The following is an 18,081-nucleotide window of genomic DNA, read 5'->3' on the forward strand; positions in this document are numbered from 1 at the left end:
AGTTAGCTATAAAATTCCCAGTTTCATGGCCGTGTTTTTGATGTCTTCCTTGATATCGTAACCGCAAATCTCGGTAATAGTAAGTTTATCTGGGTTGTCGTTTTCCTTGGAAGACCATCCGATACGTTCATTTAAGTTTTCCCTAGCCCTCAGGGAAGCGGCCTGAATTCTGGTAGCCCTTGGCTTTCTGACCTCCTGATAAAGTCTCAAGCCATCTTCAACAGAAAAATTGAACTCTTTGCTGAAGATGTATCCGATAGCAAAAGCATCTTCGATAGCAGTGACAGCTCCCAAAGATTGGTCCGGCATCATTGGGTGAATCGCATCTCCAAGCAGCACCACTTTTCCTTTCTGCCAGTGCTCGTATGGTTGATGAACATAAAGTCTCCATTGTTTGATGTCGTAGGCAATCTTGAAGAGATCGAGCACTTTAGGATCAAGATCGGGGAATGTGCCGCAGAGCTCTTCAGTTGATGCCTCATCGTTCCATCCACCCATTCTTAGATCGTTCTTAGAAGATGGATAGAAGCAGTAGCAGGAGACCACCTCACCATTTTTACATGGAGACATGACAATCTTATCAATTCCAGACAATCCTGGAGTTCCTCTCCACCAGTACTCGATGGCCTCATTCTTGGAGTAGTCAGTCAAACCACGAGCAAGCACTTCCTTCGTGTCAAACAGACATCTGAAACAACATGATGTAGAAGGAGTAAAGTTTGGCTCGTTGCCAATTTGCTCACGAGTAAGCGATCTGATACCGTCAGCTGCCACGATCAGATCATGCGCGGCTTCATACCCATTTTCAAATTTGACTTTTCCATTCTCCGCGTCCACAGAGAGAGCTTTGTGGTCAACCAGCAATTTACATGGGATTCCTTCCATTTCCTCGCTAAGAGCGCACTTGAGCAACAAGTCGTGAATGTCGACTCTGTGGAGATTGTAGTAAGGAACACCAAACGACTTCTCATAATCTCCAAGATCGTAAACCCCGGTGGTTTCTCCATCTTGGAAATTACGCTTGATCAGCTTTTTGAGAATGACCGGTTTAGTATCCAGGAGTGGAACACCAAGCTCTTTGAGCAAACGACCTCCATTAGAGGCACACGATAAGCTGGCCCCGACCTCTCCTGCGTAATGATATCTTTCGTAGATGGTCACCTCGTGACCAAACTTCCTCAAACTTAAGGCAGCTGTGAGACCGGCAATTCCACCGCCTATCACGCCAACATTCATACAGTCTTTCTTTTCAGGCATTTTGTCATGGAACGATCGTCTTGTGTCAGTTTAAATAATGTCTGTAAATTTTGTTACGGCAAGTTTTTGTCCAGATTCCGCTCGGCCACTTTTCAGTAATATTGCGCACGGACATTTTTGTTTATCTTATCTCGAGAAATTTTTCGTATCAATTAGTGTTAGTCAGAAATATTGCGGTTCAAAAGTCATATATATGGAGCCACACAAGCTCAGCTTTCAAAATTAATCCAATAATGAGTTTGGACAAGAATATGGTTGAGGTGACAAGCGAAGATATGGAACATAAGACTCATCCAATCACATCTGTGCTGAGTGTCCAGAGTAATATATTTGCCGAGGAAGATCAAGATATCACCTTGGCCTTTATCAAAAACTATCAGAAAAATGGTATTGACTCGATTGTCAATGTTGACCTCAGTCAGGTGACAAAGAAAGTTGACAAGCAGTTGATGCTTATAATGTTTCTTTGCTACACTTGTCAATTTATAGACAAGGTGGCATTGAATTATGCGAACATCATGGGGTTACAAAAAGATCTCCATCTTGTTGGAAATCAGTTCTCCGACTTGGCAACCTACTTTTTCGTTGGATTCTTGATCTTTGAGCCTATCCAAGGTTTCTTCATTCAAAAGTTGTCACCAACCAGGGTTCTGTCGGTCAACGTGATTTTTTGGGGTGTTCTTTGTATGTGCAGCAGTGCAACGCATAACTTTGGCGGAATCATTTCTGTGAGAGTGTTGCTTGGATGTTCCGAAGCAGCTATTGCTCCATGCCTGGTCCTGATCACTAGTTCATGGTACACCAGAGGTCAGGCCGCTTTCAGAATGGGAATTTGGTACTGCGGTCTGGGTATGGGTCAAATTATTGGAGGACTCATTTCGTTCATCTTTCAGCACATCTCTAGAGCAGCTTCTTTCCCTGGATGGAAGATCATGTTCTTAGTCGTTGGGTTTGGAAATCTTGTGATCGGTCTTACGGGATACTTCCTTCTTCCTCTCAATCCAGTTGACTGTAAGTTTCTGTCAGACGATGAAAAATATGCCCTTTTGACAAAGCTTAGTGAATCCAAGATTGGTGTCCAAAGCCGAAAGTTTTCCAAGTCTCAAGTGTGGGAGGCGTTAACCGACATTACTTTCTACCTCTACTTTGTTATCGCGTGCACCATCTCGTTCTCGTCGAACACTATCACGACATTCTCGTCGGTGGACATCCTGTCGTTCGGATTCACTTCTAAACAAGCTGCTCTTTTAAACATGCCATCAGGAGCTGTTTCGATTGCGTCAACACTGCTTTCAACTTTCTTCATTATGAAAGGATTCCCAAGAGGCTTGTCTATCATGATACTATGTTTACCTGCAGTCTGCGGAGGGGCACTGTTATCTTTTCTTCCAAAGTCCAATAGAGCTGGTCTCTTAGTCGGTATCTACATGATCAACACGATCGTTGCTCCTCTCGCAATAATCTACGCTTGGGTTGGAAACTGTGTTGCAGGCCACACCAAGAAGATTTGTTTCAATATCTCTGTGATGTTAGGCTTTGGACTGGCTAATATTCTAGGTCCTCAGTCTTACAGAGCAGCAGACAAACCTGAATACTTGCCAGCCAAAATCAGCATGCTTGCAACTCAGGCTGCAACCATTTTGATCGCAGCAATAATCACACTGATTTATTACCTCAGAAACAAATCCAGAGAATCTGAAAAGAGAGATTTGGATTCTCAAGAAATTGAAGACGCTTACTTGAACAAAACCGACTTCGAAAATCGCTCTTTTAAATATCTTTATTAATCGCAGATGCTTCTTATATTACTCGAATTAAGGCAGTGTAGTAATTTTTCAAATCCGTATCTATTTATTAGTATCAGTGCGATAAATTCGGATTTAATGACTGTTGCCGAAAAAAGACGAGCCTGTGACTGGTGCCACTCCTCAAAACAGGTATGTCTAGGTGGCATCCCATGCAACCGATGCGCTAGGAACGGATGGGACTGCGTTATAAATAGACCACTCAAGAAGATGGGCCGCCCGATGAAACCTGCTTCTGATAAGCCCATCAAACCAAAGAAATATAACAAGAATGGGTGTATATCATGCAAGAAGCGAAAACGAAAATGTGAGAATGAAGCTTGGCCTTGCAAACTGTGCGCCAGACTAGGTCTAGAATGTAGTGGCCTGAACCAGTTGTCGAACTTACCCACGAAGAACGATCTTCTGTTACAACAAATTGATCAGTGCATGCAATTGAAGGAGAATGAAAAGCTCTATTTAAAGTATTTTGTTAATGAGGTTGCACCCATACTGTTTGCAAAAAGCCATGTGCATGTGTTCCTCGACAAAGTGTTTTCTTTAGCGTTGGTTTATGAGCAAATACGTGATCCAATAATTGGGATCGCCGCCACTCACCGATCTTGTCTTCTTGCCCAAGATATTCCTCCCACCAGGGTTCTCTCTCCAGCCTTAAGGGACTCAAACATTTACAGATCTCGAGCGAAACTCACCGAATATGGTCCGACAAGTGAAGATGTAGAACTGATTTCTGTTCTTCTCTTGGTTATGATGGAAATACTGGTCGGGGACAACTTGGACTGGTTCTCCTTGTTGAAAAAAGCCAACAGAATACTGGAGAGAAGTGGAGGCATCAAAGCGGTCACTTCCGATACCGAGGACGAATTGAAGCTGATTAATATCCAATTATTTTGCTACCTCGATTTCGTTTCAAGTTTGAGCACTTGCAACCCACCGTACCTCGAGCTGCAACAGCTAGACCGGCTTGAGATGGAAGGAGTATCTCCAGAGAGCCTGGGAGAATTCAACATCGTTGGTCTGGTAGAATCAGACGATATCGATCTCGACAAGATCATGAAATCACATTTTTTAGCATCTTCTTTTGGAGACAGGGATACTTCTGCGATATTAAAGATTGAACTCGGGTTCAAGTTTGGAATAGCTGGTGACATATTCAAAATTATGGGTAATATATCTACACTGGCAAGTCTCCGTAAACTTCGCCAACAAGACCCGAAATACGAATATCAATTCAATAAGTTTGCTAGCGACATTGAGATGGAACTGCAAAACTGGGATGTTCCACAGGAGATTAATTTTGAAAATATTTCCGATTTCCAGAGAACGCAGTATGCACTAGCTCTACAATGGGCGTGCTTTCTACGTCTCCACCAAATCCGATATGGCTACAACAGAGATGATTCAAGACCAAAAAGCTGCCTAATAAACATACTCCAAGCAATCGAGTCAATTCCTGAGAGATCACAGCTTGAAGGAGGTTTGCTAGTACCACTAATTCTAGCCGGCTCCGTTGCTACCCTAGAGAAAGATCGCAAATTTATTCGTCGTAGGATGAATAATATCAGTAGGACACTGAGATTTCCTTACGTCCAGAGATTCGAACAATTACTTGTCAGCATATGGGATCGTGATGAGCTAGATGGTAGTTTCGTGAACTGGGCGGCCGTCAGGTACTACGAATTTCCTGGTCTGGTTATGTTCTGATGAAAAGATTCTACTTAAATAAGTTTCCGTATTACATAATAACAATTAACCGGTATATGCCGCATAATTTTAGCAATTGCAAGGAAAGTATGACGTCCGTCGGGAAAAAATAAACGCTCGAGGGAAGGTCGGCCACGTGCTTCATTGGCTAACTCCAACTCCTCGGCAATCATGATAGGATTCCAAAAAGTCTTCCTCGTCACGGAAAGTCGTCCAATGACCTAACCGAGAAAAGTAACAGGAATATCCGTATCTCATTCGGTGTTGATTTTAATCTTTTTTGACCCGTTATCGTATTATCGCTATCGCTCTATCTGTCCCCGACCAGGGATTTTCTTCCAGAATTAGGAAAAAAGAATCTTTACGCTTAGAAAAATAGTGGACAAAAAGAACGAGTCGACGCTTGATAAGATACAACTCTGATACTGATAACGCTCCCCAGAACATTTAAATGAATTTCTTATCCGCATTCACGTTTGAGAAATTGTCAGTAATGAGCGGAGAAAAAATCCCAGTCGTGGTGAACGCAAATGAGTCCGGATCTCTGGAGTCAGGTTTGTCTCCAGAGGTCAGCAAGATTGACATGACTGCGGTCGAGAAAGGTGATCCAGTCCTCGCCAAAAAAATGTTCTTGATCAATAACGCTATCGACGAGATCGGATTCACTTGGTATCACGCCAAGCTTTTCTGCATTGCAGGTTATGGTTATTCTGTCGACTCTCAAATGGAAATGATCCAGTCATCGGTTCACACCTACGTTGCTTACCAATTTGGTGCTACATACCCGATCGATACCCAGATATCTTACGTGGGATTGTTGGTTGGATCTATCTTCTGGGGTTTTGGTGGTGACCTTATCGGCAGAAAGGTCTGTTTCAACAGTTCGTTGCTACTTACCGCATTATTTGGTTTCTTGACAGGTGGTATGAGTTCCATGTCGACGTACTGTATTTTTATGGCGTTGGCTAACTTTTCTGCTGGTGGAAACCTGGCTATGGATGTGGCCGTTTTCCTCGAGTATCTCCCGTTCAAGTACCAGTACATGAATACCATTATGGCAGCCTGGTGGGGTGTTGGACAAACTATTACTAACGTTTTGGCTTGGGCTTTTCTACCAAACTTTTCGTGCTCAGGACCAGACTACTGCCCTTCGAGTATCAATCGCGGATGGAGATACACTTGGTACGTCAACAGTGCCGTCGTTCTTGCATCTGGATTACTTCGTCTTTTCTGGTTCAAGCTCGAAGAAACTCCAAAGTTCTTGGTCTCTGTTGGAAGAGATGCCGAAGCCGTCGATAACTTGCAAAGATTGGCAAAGAAATACAACAGAAAATGCTCACTCACTTTGGAGCAGCTTGAGGCTTGTGGTCCAATTACATCTGAGTTCTACTCTGTTGAGAATGATGGATTCAACTACAAGAAAATCCTCAACATTGTTCGTCACCATTGCAAGATCCTTTATCAAGACAAAATTAATGGCTGGTCCACCTCGTTGATTCTCATTTCATGGCTTTTTATTGGCATTTCTTACAGCATTTTCTACAACTTCCTCTATATTTATATTGCTCAGCATGGTGGAGATACTGGAACTTCAACGTACATCGTTTACAGAAACTCTTCGGTTGCAAATTTTGTGGGTATCTTTGGTCCTGTTCTTGCAGGATATATGTGCCTCATTCCAAAGGTTGGAAGAAGGCTTACGATGAGTTTCGGAGCTCTTGCTTCTATGGCGATCTTATTTGGCTATACGACTGTGAGAACTGCGGCCGGTGACGCAGGATTCAGTTCGGCAACTTACTTCTTTATCAATGTCTACTATGGTTGCCTCTATGCATACACTCCAGAAGTCCTTCCCGCGCAAGCTCGCGGAACCGGTGTTGGATTAGCTCTTTTTGCAGCAAGAGTGTCCGGATCTTTTTCTCCAGTGACATACTACTTTGGTGAACAGTCAGGTTCATCTGTTCCAATTTGGGTTTGTGGAGGTGTGATTGGTTCTCTCGCTATTGTTTCTGCTCTGCTTCCTTTTGAACCATCCAAACACAGATCTGTGTAAGAAGCTAAAATAAAATATGAATATTATAATTAATCAAACATTATGTTCTTGAGATTGAATGGTTCCTCAAATAGGAACTCCCATAAATCTCGGGTATTAAGGTGAGCAGTATCCGTGCCGGATAGATTATCATGCTTGTGTATCAACACGTGGTTTTGGGGTAAAGGAGAAAACATGCTTTCGAAGTCCAACTCTCGAAGTAAATCATCATTTTCAATCTGATCGTAACCAGGACCTGAAGTGTCGGCCAATTCAACCAATGGAACAGCTTCGTGCTGTGCAAGCTTCTGAAACTGATCATTATCAAATGGTCCATACTGGATCTTTGAAGACACAGAAGCATGCATGACCGGGTTCTGCTTCCGTTTTTGAATAAGGTCACGTGTGGTGTGATATAGCTTTTCTAGAGTATGGATAGCATTCTCAGCTGGCGGACAATGAACTTTTAGACTTTGAAGAAGACTAGAGGTAGTTTGCATAATATGTTCAACCCTGTCCGACATCTGTGAATGACTCGCAAGCTCCTGTGAGTTGATGATGCAATAAAAAATCGTAAGCCCTGATTGATAAATAGAGTAAACTGAGAGGTACTTGTAATTAATATTTCCAGACAAGTCCAGCTCGTTGTAAATGGAAATAACTTTGGTACCACAGTTAAGAAGCAGATCGTATTCCTGATAGGTTAGGGTCCTCAAATTCTGTCCCACAGGACGGTACAACGTAAGCATCTGTTGGAAGTAAGTCAAAATGAGAAACTTCTTTGAAAAGTAGAAGATTTGGTGAAGATCTGTATTCGGAGTATTTTCGCACTCAATAACAGATAATAGCCAGTTATTGAGCTCAACGTGCATATCTGCTCGCCAGTCATCGACAGTTGAACCAACACTTACTGGTGTCTTGGTATGCGCGTATTGTTGAATCAGTGATTGAAGATTGCGAATTTTGAAAAACAGATACGAAACTGTAAGCCGTACGTCAGTTTTGTCTGGTATAATCATTTTAGTCGTGATATCCACATCATTCAGACTGAAAGGTTTGTTCACGTAGCAGCATATCTGACGATCCAGAGTATAGCAGCACCAAAAAAGACGCCTCTCGTAATTGGAAGCACACTTCTCTATCATATTCTCATCTTGAAAATCCAAATCAACGCACAACCTCATCGCATTTGCAACCACATACCATATTCCAGGAGATATTGGCTTGAGGAGACCAAATGAGCATATTAGCAGTAGTGACTGAAGAGATTGCAATTGTAGCTGATTACCTTTGTGTGGAGTTTGCAACGTAGGGATATTACACAGGAACCTTTTTAGAAAAACCACTGAAGACAGATAGTACTTTTGAACCTTGGAGCTTGAATCACCAGTGATGGCGGTGCCAATAGCCAATGAAATATAAAGAAGAAACAGTTCCCAATCAGAGAGCTCATTTCCGGAGTTATAATATCTGCTCGAAAGTAGGTAGAGTGTATCCTGGTTTTCAATTATTGGGTGCTGAATCCAAGCAAATTGATAGTAGCTGAAAATTATCTGATCACATGCCCTTTTAGATTCGGGTGGCTTTTCGATCTCTTCCAAGTGTTGATTAGAGTCTATCTTGCCAAAAATCGATGATTTTGTAATTTCATTGTCCGCTGATGAAAGTGATCCTTTGAATGGAATCATTGAAAGAACTGTTAACTGATCGATGGATATGCTATTTGAGGAATTCTCCAAAAGGTTATTCATTCTCTCAAACATCGACTCATATTTCGCTACTTTTTCTTCTAAGAACTGCACTCTTCTACTCAGGTCCGTCTTATCAACTTCTTTCGGAGTTTCGTAGTAATCATTTTGTGCGAATTGATCTCTTGATTTATACTCTTTTGTCAACGGATCTTGAACTAAACATTCAATACCAAGTCTCTGGCACCGAGAACAGCGAGGAAATCTGAAATCACATTTATGCTTCAAAGACCGGCATTTCTTACAAGCGGTACGGACTCTTGTTGCCATGAATAGTAGAACAGCCAGTTAATTGGCCCTGAGCTAAAAAATATCTACATTTAGTGAAAATTTAGGTCGGGCCGCAAGTCGGCCCGAGTCGGAAAAAGTCGCTTCTATCAATGAATGCAGGAAGATAATGAGGATATAAATTGGCTCATTTGTCTCGTCTATTGGTTCAAGATTTCTGAATGACAGTTTCTGAAGACGGATACATCGAGAGAGACATTCCAAAGATTAGCCTGAAGGATAGTAAGAATCGTAGGGAGGAGATAAAATCACAATTGTTTGATGCTGCCAAAACTGCAGGCTTCTTCACCCTTTACGAACAGGACTGTCCTTCGAAAGATGATATCGAAGAAATGTTCTTGCTTTCCCAAAAGTTCTTTGGACTTCCACTGGATAAGAAAACGAAGACCCCTCATATCAAGCTTCTGAACTCAGGATTTGAATCTTGCTCGCAAATTAGACCTTCAACCGGAACTGCAGATCAAAAAGAATCCTTGCAACTTCAGTATCACCGGATCAACCAAAATTGGCCAGAGGAAGAAGATGTTGGGAGTGAGTGGAGAGTGAAAACTCAAGAGTTCATGGAAAAATGTCAGAAGATTAGTAACTTTGTTATGGAGTTGTTTGCAGAAGCACTTGGATACCCAAGCGATTTTTTTACGAGGGCTCACGATATCACAAAGCCAACCGCTCAGACAACACTCAGACTTCTTCACTATTTTGACACGACAGGAAAAACCTTCACCGGTAACCATTGGAGAGCAGGCCCACACACTGATTTCGACTGCTTGACACTGCTTTTTCAAAAGTCTGGAAGCCATGGGTTAGAAGTCTGCCCTGGAAGAGAGACTCATACTGATTTCGGATATTCAGACAAATGGACCCCTGTTCCAGCATTCACTGGAGAGATTGTGATCAATATTGGAGATATGCTAATGTCATGGTCCGATGATATCTTGAAATCAAATTTCCACAGAGTCAGATTGCCATTGCCCGGAGAAGATCAGTCTGACAGATATACCATCGCTTTTTTCAACCAAGCAAACACTGATGTGGTTATTCAAGGTCCGCTCAAAAAGTACCCTGCTGTCACTGGAAAGGAGTTCATCGAGGAGGCAATGAGAAAAAACTTTGAGCGGTTGCAGATGGTTTCAAGCTAAATAGCGTATATAGGAAGGCATTAATTAAAGGAATATACTCTATCAATCTGTTTCAAATTGTCTAATTCAATCTTTATCGATTACACATCTTCCATTCACGAAGACCTTTCTGACATTTCTATCGTCTCCGTTGAAAACCCATTTATCGATTAGATCTTGAAATTTGCGGAGATCTTCCTCATCTTTTTGCATGATTCCTGAAATTGATGGATTCAAAAAGTCAAACAAGTCGATTGGAGAGTCCTCAACGTCGAGGTCAATCAATTGGCATTCCCATTTCTTTCCGACTGCAAACGAACCAAGCTTTTCCTCCTCACCAATAACTTTCGCACCACCTAAAGTAGCCAGGTATAGAGACTCATTAACAGAAAGCTTATCATGATCAGATCTGGTCTTCATAGCAACATGACGAGATACGAGCACCGCATGTCTGGCAGTCGTGAGTATCGAAGGAGAAAACCCACCAGAGACGTCTGTGCCTAATCCGACTTTGGAGTTGTGATCGAGCATCCACCGAACTCTTGCTTCGCCTGATGTCAAACAGCTATTAGAAGTAGGACAATGCGAGATTGAGCTTTTCCTTTCATTGATTAGTGCCAATTCTTCGTCTGATATAAATACACAATGACCTAGAATTGTGCTTTCATTGAGCAAGTTCTGAGAGTCGTAGATCCCAGCGTAGGTCTTGCATTCAGGAAACATTTGCAAAATTCCCTCGACCTCATCCTCCGTTTCACTCAGATGTGCCTGAATTGGAATTGATAGTTTCTCGCTTTGTTCCGCTAGCCACTTCATGTATTCTCTGGTGCACTTGTTGGCGTTACGTGGACTTAGGATTGGCTTTATGAGATCATAGCCCGGATCTCTTTTGCTGATATGCTCTATGACTTTCATTGTTGACTTAACTCCTCCCTCAAATCCTTCATCGGTATATTCTTTGCGAGCACAGTCCATACAACTTCTTCCAATGAAAGCCCTCTGACCAAGCTCATAAGCACAATCTGCCAAGATATTTGTTGACTGTGAATGAATAGTTGCGTAGTACGCGCAACAGGTAGTTCCATTGGCTAGGGTTTTCTTCACAACTTTTTTGTACACAGATTGAGCTTTATGTGGATCTTCTAGTGCCATTTCCACGGGATAAGTGTATTTGATCAACCATGAAAAAAGTGTGGAATTCCCAAAGACACCGCAATTAGGGTATTGAGGAGCATGAATGTGCGTATCGATAAACCCAGGAATGAAAAATTTAGAAAATCCCGATGAGCTGATATCTACAACAGCAATATTAGCAAGCTCATTATCATACTTCAAGGCTTCTTCTTTGATTGAACAATCGAGCCGTCCTTTTTTGATATACACAATGGTTCCTGTTGGATCAACACCGACCCTTGCATTGGGAATCGTCTCCAGAACATCGAGCTCTGGTGTATGAACCAAAGTGCCATGGTAGACAGTGAATGGCAAGTCACAAAGTGCTCGGGAGCTAATATCTTTAGGTAAATGGAAACTCATCGTGAAAGGAAAGCTGAACAACAATATTCGAGTCCATCTTTATATTCCAATGTTGATAATGCATAATTTTTTATCTGAATATAAGAGCCCGACTCGGCCCGACCAAAAAATTTGGGGTGAATCTTCGACGAAGGACTCGATGAAATATGCTATTAGAGGCCTATCAGACCACCGTTACATTACACTCGACAGTGTCCGAATGATTGTTCGAAGAAAAAACTGGGATCGATTAAATTTCGTGTTATGTGGTTGACATTGTCTGTCTTCTCAAAGCAGCATAAACCTGGTTGCAGTAAAGGGTACTTATGGATAAATAGGACAATCGGGAAACGCGGGCAGTGAGCTTTATTATCGGATTTTTGATTATCAATCAAAATTTCCCAATACGGAAATACTGTTTGCCCGACAATTCTAATTAATAGAGCGAGCCTAAAAAAATAATCTCAAACGAAAAATGCAAAAAGTCAGTTGGGATGACCTTCACACTACCGGTAACACCCTGATCTCGCCAGCTTATAAGAGCAATGGTCATGTTTTCACTTCAGGATCCACCGGCAAAGACTCTAATGGGCAATTTCCGTCGGATCCAAAGGCACAAACACATCTAGCTATAAAGCACCTGGAAAAAGTTCTCCAAGCATCTGGATCCTCACTTGAAAAAGTGTTGAAGGTTCTTCTTTTCATTGCAGACCCAAAAGACGCAGCTGCTATTAATAGTGTCTACAAGCTTTACTTTCCAAATAAACCAGCTAGATCTTGCGTCGTTGTGAAATTTCCAAATTCCGACATTAAAGTCGAGATGGAGTGTGTTGCAGAGTACGAGTCATATCAGGGCAGAATGATTAAGCTGTGATGGATGTATTTCTCCCTGAATCTGAGGGCTATCTCCAATGTAATAAGATACACTTTTAACAGTTAATACCGATTCATAAAAAGTCAGCTCAAAGAATTCAGGGTTTTGCCCTCGTAAACGCCGTCGTTCGTTTCTAGCCAATTGTCGACTATTTGGCCCGGGAACTTACGTATAAATTAACTAATAATATCCAATCGCTTACGGTCGTACCGAAATCTCTTATCTGAGATAAGAGCCTTGATATAATTCCAATAAGTGGAGATTAACTTAATACAGAACGCAAATACTTTTGCGATAAAACCTTTATAAAAACCAGTTATGTCTTACTTGCAATTACTTCAAACATAGGACTTACAATATGGATGAAAAGGAAAAAGGCAGCGTTGTCGAGGTGACGTCGGATAACGACTATCCAATTGAGTCTACCGACTTGCTCTTTGATCTTTTTTTGGAGACTAAGCAGTATCCAGCGGAGCAACTGGACGCAGACTCTAGACGAGTTAGAATTAAAACAGATGTTTTGCTCCTTCCAATCTTAATGTTTACGTATTTGCTTTCGTTCCTTGACAAGCAAACCTTAAATTACTCCAATGCTTACGGTTTACAAGCCGACAACAACATGACGAGTGAAGATTATTCATGGGTTGCAAGTGCAGCAAACTTTGGGTACCTGATTGCAGCTTATCCCTTCAACTTCATTTTGCAACGATACCCCGTCGGTAAAACTTTGACGGGGCTTGTGTTTATCTGGGGAATGATCTGCATGGCAACTGCTGGTGTGCATAACTTTACAGGGCTGTTCATAGCAAGATTTTTCTTGGGTATGGTCGAAGCGGTGATTGCTCCTGCATGTATGGCTATTACGGCAATGTTTTATAAAAGAGATGAACAATCAATGAGAATGTCTCTGTGGCTAGGTGTGAACGGAATCGCAAGTATTCTCGGAGGTTTACTATCGTGGGGATGTGGTCACGCGAGTGCAGAAATTGCACCCTGGAAGCTCATATATCTTGTTGTTGGAACAATAACTGTTGTTTGGAGCGGAGTTCTCGTTTTCCTACTTCCAGATTCCCCTAAGAACGCAAAAATGTTTACTCATTATGAAAAAGTTGTTATCATGCATCGCATTTCCAAAAACGGAAGCGGTGCAAAGAACAAAGAATATAAAAGGTACCAGATCAAGGAAGCCTTTATGGATCCTAAGTCTTACTTTTTATGGTCCATTCAAATAGCTCTGGGGCTACTAAATGGTGGAGTGACAAACTTTCAGTCGTCACTATTTAAAGGTTTCGGATTCACTGGATTGCAATCCACAAAACTTCAAATGGTTGGGGGAGCTATAGAGCTTGTCTCATGCGTTGCTTTCGGACTAATTTGCAACACTATTCCTCATACAATTCTGCTATGCATATCCCTTGCCGCAATTCCAGGGCTTGGTGGACTTATTGGCATTACCAAACTGCCACTCAGCAAGAAATACAGTCTTGCTGCATGCTGCTGGATTCAGAATTCGTTTGGCGCAAGTATCATTCTGTCGTGGTCGCTCCCATCCATCAATCTTTCGGGACACACAAAAAAGTCGGCAGTGCTCGGATTCAATTTTGTTCTATACGCAGCGTCAAATATCACCAGTCCACACTTTTTTTACGGGAGTGACTCACCACGTTATTGGAGAGCCTGTATCGGACTCATGATCTGCTATGGATGGTTAATAGCGTGCCCTATTGCGTTTGCTGGCTACTTGTTCTTGGTGAACCGGTCTAGAGACAAGAAAGGTTATGCTGTGATCGATAGGGAAGAGGTTCTTGCTGGGTTTGAGGACAAGACCGACTTTGAAAACAAAGGGTTTAGGTACCTTTTGTAAAGTAACATTTCAATCACTTTTGTCTTGCTTTTAATTTGTATTAAAGAGGAATTACATCAACGATTCTCAAGATAATTTGTGACTTGCACTGGAATTTCGTAGACGAGTCAAACACTGATCAGAAATTTTGACAGGGCTCCCTTATTAAATGTGTCATTTCCCGAGATGAGACTGGATCGGTCAATGACCGAAGTCAATCGAAGCAAAGTGAGTTTCAACGGTATCCATCACGGTAGTTTAGCGGGAATTTCCCGCTGATGAGTCACACCTAAACCCTTGCAGCTGGTGACCGGGCTTCGGTCTTTGTATAAATATGCGAGTGTCCCCCCTCTCAAAAGGCGCATTCTATCATTTTGACGAAAAAGAATAATAGTTGATTACAGCCATCCCCGCCGATAATCTCCTCCAAAATCCGGTATTATCCCACGGAACTCAATGAATGGCCCTTATCAATTGAAGTGAGGAGCGAGGAAATGTGAGAAACCCAACCACTTAGCATCAGCGTTGACCTTGTTTCATGGGGATGTCACACGAAAGCCCCGGTCAATGTTGATTATTTGATGCAGAAAAGTATCGAAGAGCTTCTTCATCGGACGAGCCCCAACTGTTTTCAAAGTCCAGTGCGATACCATTACTTGCTAGCAGACTTAGTCTGAGACACCATACTCTATAAGATCGTTGAGCACTAAAGTGTGAAACCAATGTTGAAAGTTCTTTACTGTATGTGTCTCCTGGAAATTTGCACTAGAACTTCAATCTTGCTGCAAGAGACCAGTGAAAAGTATGCCAAGCATCTTGGCGAAAGATTCTGTAATATCAACATGTCAGCAATTGGCATTCCAATGAGATTTCTTACAATAACAACAGGAATCAGCTGAATTATATTGATGGAAGTACAAAGTGGTGTATCATTTTGATTGGGAATTTTCCGAGTAAGATTGGCGTATACAGATAAGCGTTTTGAAATAATGCCGTGTTGCTTGTTCAAAATTATTACATGATTCAGGAGTAGCCACAACCACAGAATCTTCCTTTAAGAACAAATTATCGAAAGAGACTATCCATCAGTTTGTGCCACAACCGACATTGAACCGATAACTATTGCAATTCTAAGATCAATTCCTGCGTTAGATTCAACCATACATTATCTAGCATAGTACATGTCTGTTCAAGCAGTGCAACTACTTTGATCTATCTCAGCCAACGCCCCTGGAGAGCGCGTATGACCGTCCTGACTTCCAGGGCAAAATATTCCCTGCGAGCCGTTCAGCCTTGCCAGCCGCTACTATCTTCTACCCACAAAATGATCAGACAGGTGTTTTTACCACGAATTTGTTAGTTGACATGCAAGTTTTAGCTCAATAGCGCATAAAATTATGTGCAGTGCACAAATTTGAATTGTTATCTCTTTCATTTGACGGTTCCAAGATAACAGATACGTACGGTTACTTAGAATCCAAAAAATGTGGTTGCATCCATTTTACGGCATTATTTGACATTATCTCTATAAAAGATAAGCTTTTCAAACCAGCTTATATATCTAGAGGCAGCAATAGGGCAATTTGATTAAAACATGAAGCAAGACGAAGTTGTTTCAGTTAAATCCCTTAAAAATGTCAGTTCTGCCAAGAACGCAGAACTGTTGCAAACTGTCAGCGTCACAGAGGTTGGCATCTCTAAGCAATTCATTTTCGACGAAGATGACACCAAACTTGAAAAAGCACTCAAGCAGAGACAGCTTGGAATGATCACACTAGTCGGTGTTTTTGGTACAGGTTTGTTCCTCAGTAGTGGTGGAACACTTGCCAAGACTGGACCTGTCGGAATGTGCCTTGCATACCTGATCATTGGTGTTGTTGTCGGTTTGAACCAAATTGCACTTGCCGAGGTTGCAGCACTGGCTCCACTGACTGGGTCAAGTATTCGTCATGCTGAGATTTTTATTGATGAAGCCGTTGGCTTTGCTTTAGGATGGCTAAAAGTGTGGAATGCAATATTACCAGGAGCACTTGTTTCCACAGCCCTTGTGATGCAATATTGGACCACAGTCTCTCCTGGCGTTTGGATAACGGTGTTTATCGTCCCTATTGCAATAACCAATATCTTTTCAATTAAGCTCTATGGAGAGATAGAGTTTGTCTTTGCGCTATTGAAAATTGCGTTGATCCTCATTTTGATTCTAGCAGGACTAGTGCTCGATCTTGGAGGTGTCAAAGAGCAGCCTCGTCTTGGATTCCATTACTGGAAACATCCAGGACCATTTGCAGAGCACTTTGCAACTGGAAGTGTTGGCAGATTTGTTGGATTCTGGTCGGCATTATCCTCTGTGGTTTACTCGTACGGAGGCGTTCAAGCCATTGCCCTACTTGCGGGGGAAACTAAAAATCCTCGTACCAACATTCCCAAGGCTGCCAAAAGAATATTGTACAGAGTTGTTGGATTGTACATGCTCGCTGTGTTCATTTTAAGTTTGATCGTGCCTTACGATGACAAAAACATTGCCACCAGCGATGGTACAGCCGCCCACTCTCCGTATGTTATCGCTTTTGAAAGAGGAGGAATTAAAGTTTTGCCACACATTGTGAACGCCCTGACACTTTGCTCTGCCTGGTCCGAGGCTAACCTCAACGTGATGCAGGTGTCAAGAATCATGTTTTCACTTGCTGCAAAACATCAAGCTCCAGCGGCGTTCCTAAAAACCAATAAACTTTTCAGAGTCCCAGTGTTTGGTGTCGTGCTTGCATTGCTTTTCTGTGCGCTAGCTTACATGACATTGAACTCGACAGCTTCAAATGTTTTCAGTTGGTTCCAAAATCTCAGCTCGTCGGTTCTATTGTTGGAATGGATAATTATCTCAATATCGAATATTCGGATGAATAAGGCCCTGGTTGCCCAAGGGTACACCAGAAAAGATCTACCATACACAAATCCAATCGGTATTGCTGGTGCCTGGATCTCCCTGCTACTGTCTGTCCTGTTTCTTGTTACGGGAGGTTTCACAACTTTCATGCACGGACATTGGGATACTTCGGTTCTGGTGTCCTCGTATTGTTCGCCAATGATTTTCATTATTCTCTACGCAGGCTGGAAATTGTTTTACCGAACAGAACAGTGGCAACTGCAAGATATCTGTCTTCCTGAGCTTTTCGATGATTATCACAGCAAGCCAGAGCCAACTCCAGAGCCTCTTCGTGGATGGCGCATTATTACCTTTTTATGGGCTTAGGGAAAAGTTCGTGTAGAAAACTAGTTTGGACTTTCAAAAAGCGATAACAAAATCCTGTTTAATGAAGATCTCGGCCTATATCTCTCTGGTACTAACGTAAGCATCGACTTCCTTGATAACACTCGCTGTGGATTCCGACATAAAAAACGTAGTGCAAAATTGTTGATAAATTAGGAGAAATGCGGATGTATTTAAACAACGCATGGTCTTATCGCGACTTGGTTGGAAATTATATCGCAGAACGATGTATCGCAGTTCGGGAAAAAAAAAAAACGTTGACGTTGTAGCAGCCCACTACGAATCCGGAGTTGGTAAGCATTAACGGTTTAAGCTAGACGCCGGATGAGTAATCCGCGCGCTAACGGCAATGATGCGATAGGGATTGGGTATGTGAGAGCAGGGGCAGTAGAAGGTGGTACTGGTCAAGTGGACGAGTAGAGGAGGTGCAAATAGAACACCGAAAGGGGTAATAGATAAGGGGTGAGTTCGAGAGAGGGTAGTGGTGTGCGCACGACCATCTGAAAGGGGAAAGGACGCGTAAACAGGAGAGGAAGGAAGGGAGAGAAAAAGTAAAGTAGCGGAAATTGAAAAGATGGGAAAATAAAAGATGGGGGGAGTAGGAGAAGGTAGGAGGAGGGAAGTGGAAAAGG

At 42.2% G+C, this 18,081-nt stretch overlaps 13 protein-coding genes across 13 annotated transcripts; 7 read left to right on the forward strand and 6 right to left on the reverse strand.

Annotated features, from left to right (window-relative positions):
• Positions 1–6: 6 nt before the first annotated feature.
• On the reverse strand, positions 7–1,257 carry OGAPHI_000557 (uncharacterized protein; the record flags this gene model as incomplete). Its single annotated transcript, XM_046206784.1, has 1 exon — positions 7–1,257. The coding sequence occupies one exon, from the start codon at positions 1,255–1,257 to the stop codon at positions 7–9; it is 1,251 nt and encodes a 416-aa protein (XP_046064633.1).
• A 233-nt stretch (positions 1,258–1,490) lies between these two features.
• Positions 1,491–3,044, forward strand: OGAPHI_000558 (uncharacterized protein; the record flags this gene model as incomplete). The annotated part of the gene is made up of 1 exon (XM_046206796.1): positions 1,491–3,044. The coding sequence occupies one exon, from the start codon at positions 1,491–1,493 to the stop codon at positions 3,042–3,044; it is 1,554 nt and encodes a 517-aa protein (XP_046064634.1).
• Positions 2,399–2,872, reverse strand: OGAPHI_000559 (uncharacterized protein; the record flags this gene model as incomplete). The annotated part of the gene is made up of 2 exons (XM_046206807.1): positions 2,399–2,666; positions 2,829–2,872. The coding sequence occupies 2 exons, from the start codon at positions 2,870–2,872 to the stop codon at positions 2,399–2,401; spliced, it is 312 nt and encodes a 103-aa protein (XP_046064635.1).
• A 228-nt stretch (positions 3,045–3,272) lies between the features above and the next one.
• OGAPHI_000560 (uncharacterized protein) lies at positions 3,273–4,766 on the forward strand (the record flags this gene model as incomplete). Its single annotated transcript, XM_046206818.1, has 1 exon — positions 3,273–4,766. The coding sequence occupies one exon, from the start codon at positions 3,273–3,275 to the stop codon at positions 4,764–4,766; it is 1,494 nt and encodes a 497-aa protein (XP_046064636.1).
• OGAPHI_000561 (uncharacterized protein) lies at positions 3,956–4,213 on the reverse strand (the record flags this gene model as incomplete). Its single annotated transcript, XM_046206829.1, has 1 exon — positions 3,956–4,213. One exon carries the CDS (start codon positions 4,211–4,213, stop codon positions 3,956–3,958), a length of 258 nt encoding a protein of 85 aa, XP_046064637.1.
• Positions 4,767–5,217: 451 nt separating the features above from the next.
• Positions 5,218–6,819, forward strand: OGAPHI_000562 (uncharacterized protein; the record flags this gene model as incomplete). The annotated part of the gene is made up of 1 exon (XM_046206840.1): positions 5,218–6,819. The coding sequence occupies one exon, from the start codon at positions 5,218–5,220 to the stop codon at positions 6,817–6,819; it is 1,602 nt and encodes a 533-aa protein (XP_046064638.1).
• Positions 6,820–6,848: 29 nt separating this feature from the next.
• OGAPHI_000563 (uncharacterized protein) lies at positions 6,849–8,816 on the reverse strand (the record flags this gene model as incomplete). Its single annotated transcript, XM_046206851.1, has 1 exon — positions 6,849–8,816. The coding sequence occupies one exon, from the start codon at positions 8,814–8,816 to the stop codon at positions 6,849–6,851; it is 1,968 nt and encodes a 655-aa protein (XP_046064639.1).
• Positions 8,817–8,995: 179 nt separating this feature from the next.
• OGAPHI_000564 (uncharacterized protein) lies at positions 8,996–9,973 on the forward strand (the record flags this gene model as incomplete). Its single annotated transcript, XM_046206862.1, has 1 exon — positions 8,996–9,973. The coding sequence occupies one exon, from the start codon at positions 8,996–8,998 to the stop codon at positions 9,971–9,973; it is 978 nt and encodes a 325-aa protein (XP_046064640.1).
• A 66-nt stretch (positions 9,974–10,039) lies between these two features.
• Positions 10,040–11,488, reverse strand: OGAPHI_000565 (uncharacterized protein; the record flags this gene model as incomplete). Its single annotated transcript, XM_046206873.1, has 1 exon — positions 10,040–11,488. One exon carries the CDS (start codon positions 11,486–11,488, stop codon positions 10,040–10,042), a length of 1,449 nt encoding a protein of 482 aa, XP_046064641.1.
• A 454-nt stretch (positions 11,489–11,942) lies between these two features.
• On the forward strand, positions 11,943–12,341 carry OGAPHI_000566 (uncharacterized protein; the record flags this gene model as incomplete). Its single annotated transcript, XM_046206884.1, has 1 exon — positions 11,943–12,341. One exon carries the CDS (start codon positions 11,943–11,945, stop codon positions 12,339–12,341), a length of 399 nt encoding a protein of 132 aa, XP_046064642.1.
• A 358-nt stretch (positions 12,342–12,699) lies between these two features.
• OGAPHI_000567 (uncharacterized protein) lies at positions 12,700–14,205 on the forward strand (the record flags this gene model as incomplete). The annotated part of the gene is made up of 1 exon (XM_046206895.1): positions 12,700–14,205. One exon carries the CDS (start codon positions 12,700–12,702, stop codon positions 14,203–14,205), a length of 1,506 nt encoding a protein of 501 aa, XP_046064643.1.
• Positions 14,206–15,778: 1,573 nt separating this feature from the next.
• OGAPHI_000568 (uncharacterized protein) lies at positions 15,779–17,431 on the forward strand (the record flags this gene model as incomplete). The annotated part of the gene is made up of 1 exon (XM_046206907.1): positions 15,779–17,431. One exon carries the CDS (start codon positions 15,779–15,781, stop codon positions 17,429–17,431), a length of 1,653 nt encoding a protein of 550 aa, XP_046064644.1.
• Positions 16,969–17,274, reverse strand: OGAPHI_000569 (uncharacterized protein; the record flags this gene model as incomplete). The annotated part of the gene is made up of 1 exon (XM_046206918.1): positions 16,969–17,274. The coding sequence occupies one exon, from the start codon at positions 17,272–17,274 to the stop codon at positions 16,969–16,971; it is 306 nt and encodes a 101-aa protein (XP_046064645.1).
• Positions 17,432–18,081: the final 650 nt, after the last annotated feature.

Source organism: Ogataea philodendri (assembly GCF_020536065.1).
Source record: "Ogataea philodendri strain CBS6075 chromosome Unknown scaffold21, whole genome shotgun sequence".
Taxonomy (NCBI): Eukaryota; Fungi; Ascomycota; class Pichiomycetes; order Pichiales; family Pichiaceae; genus Ogataea; species Ogataea philodendri.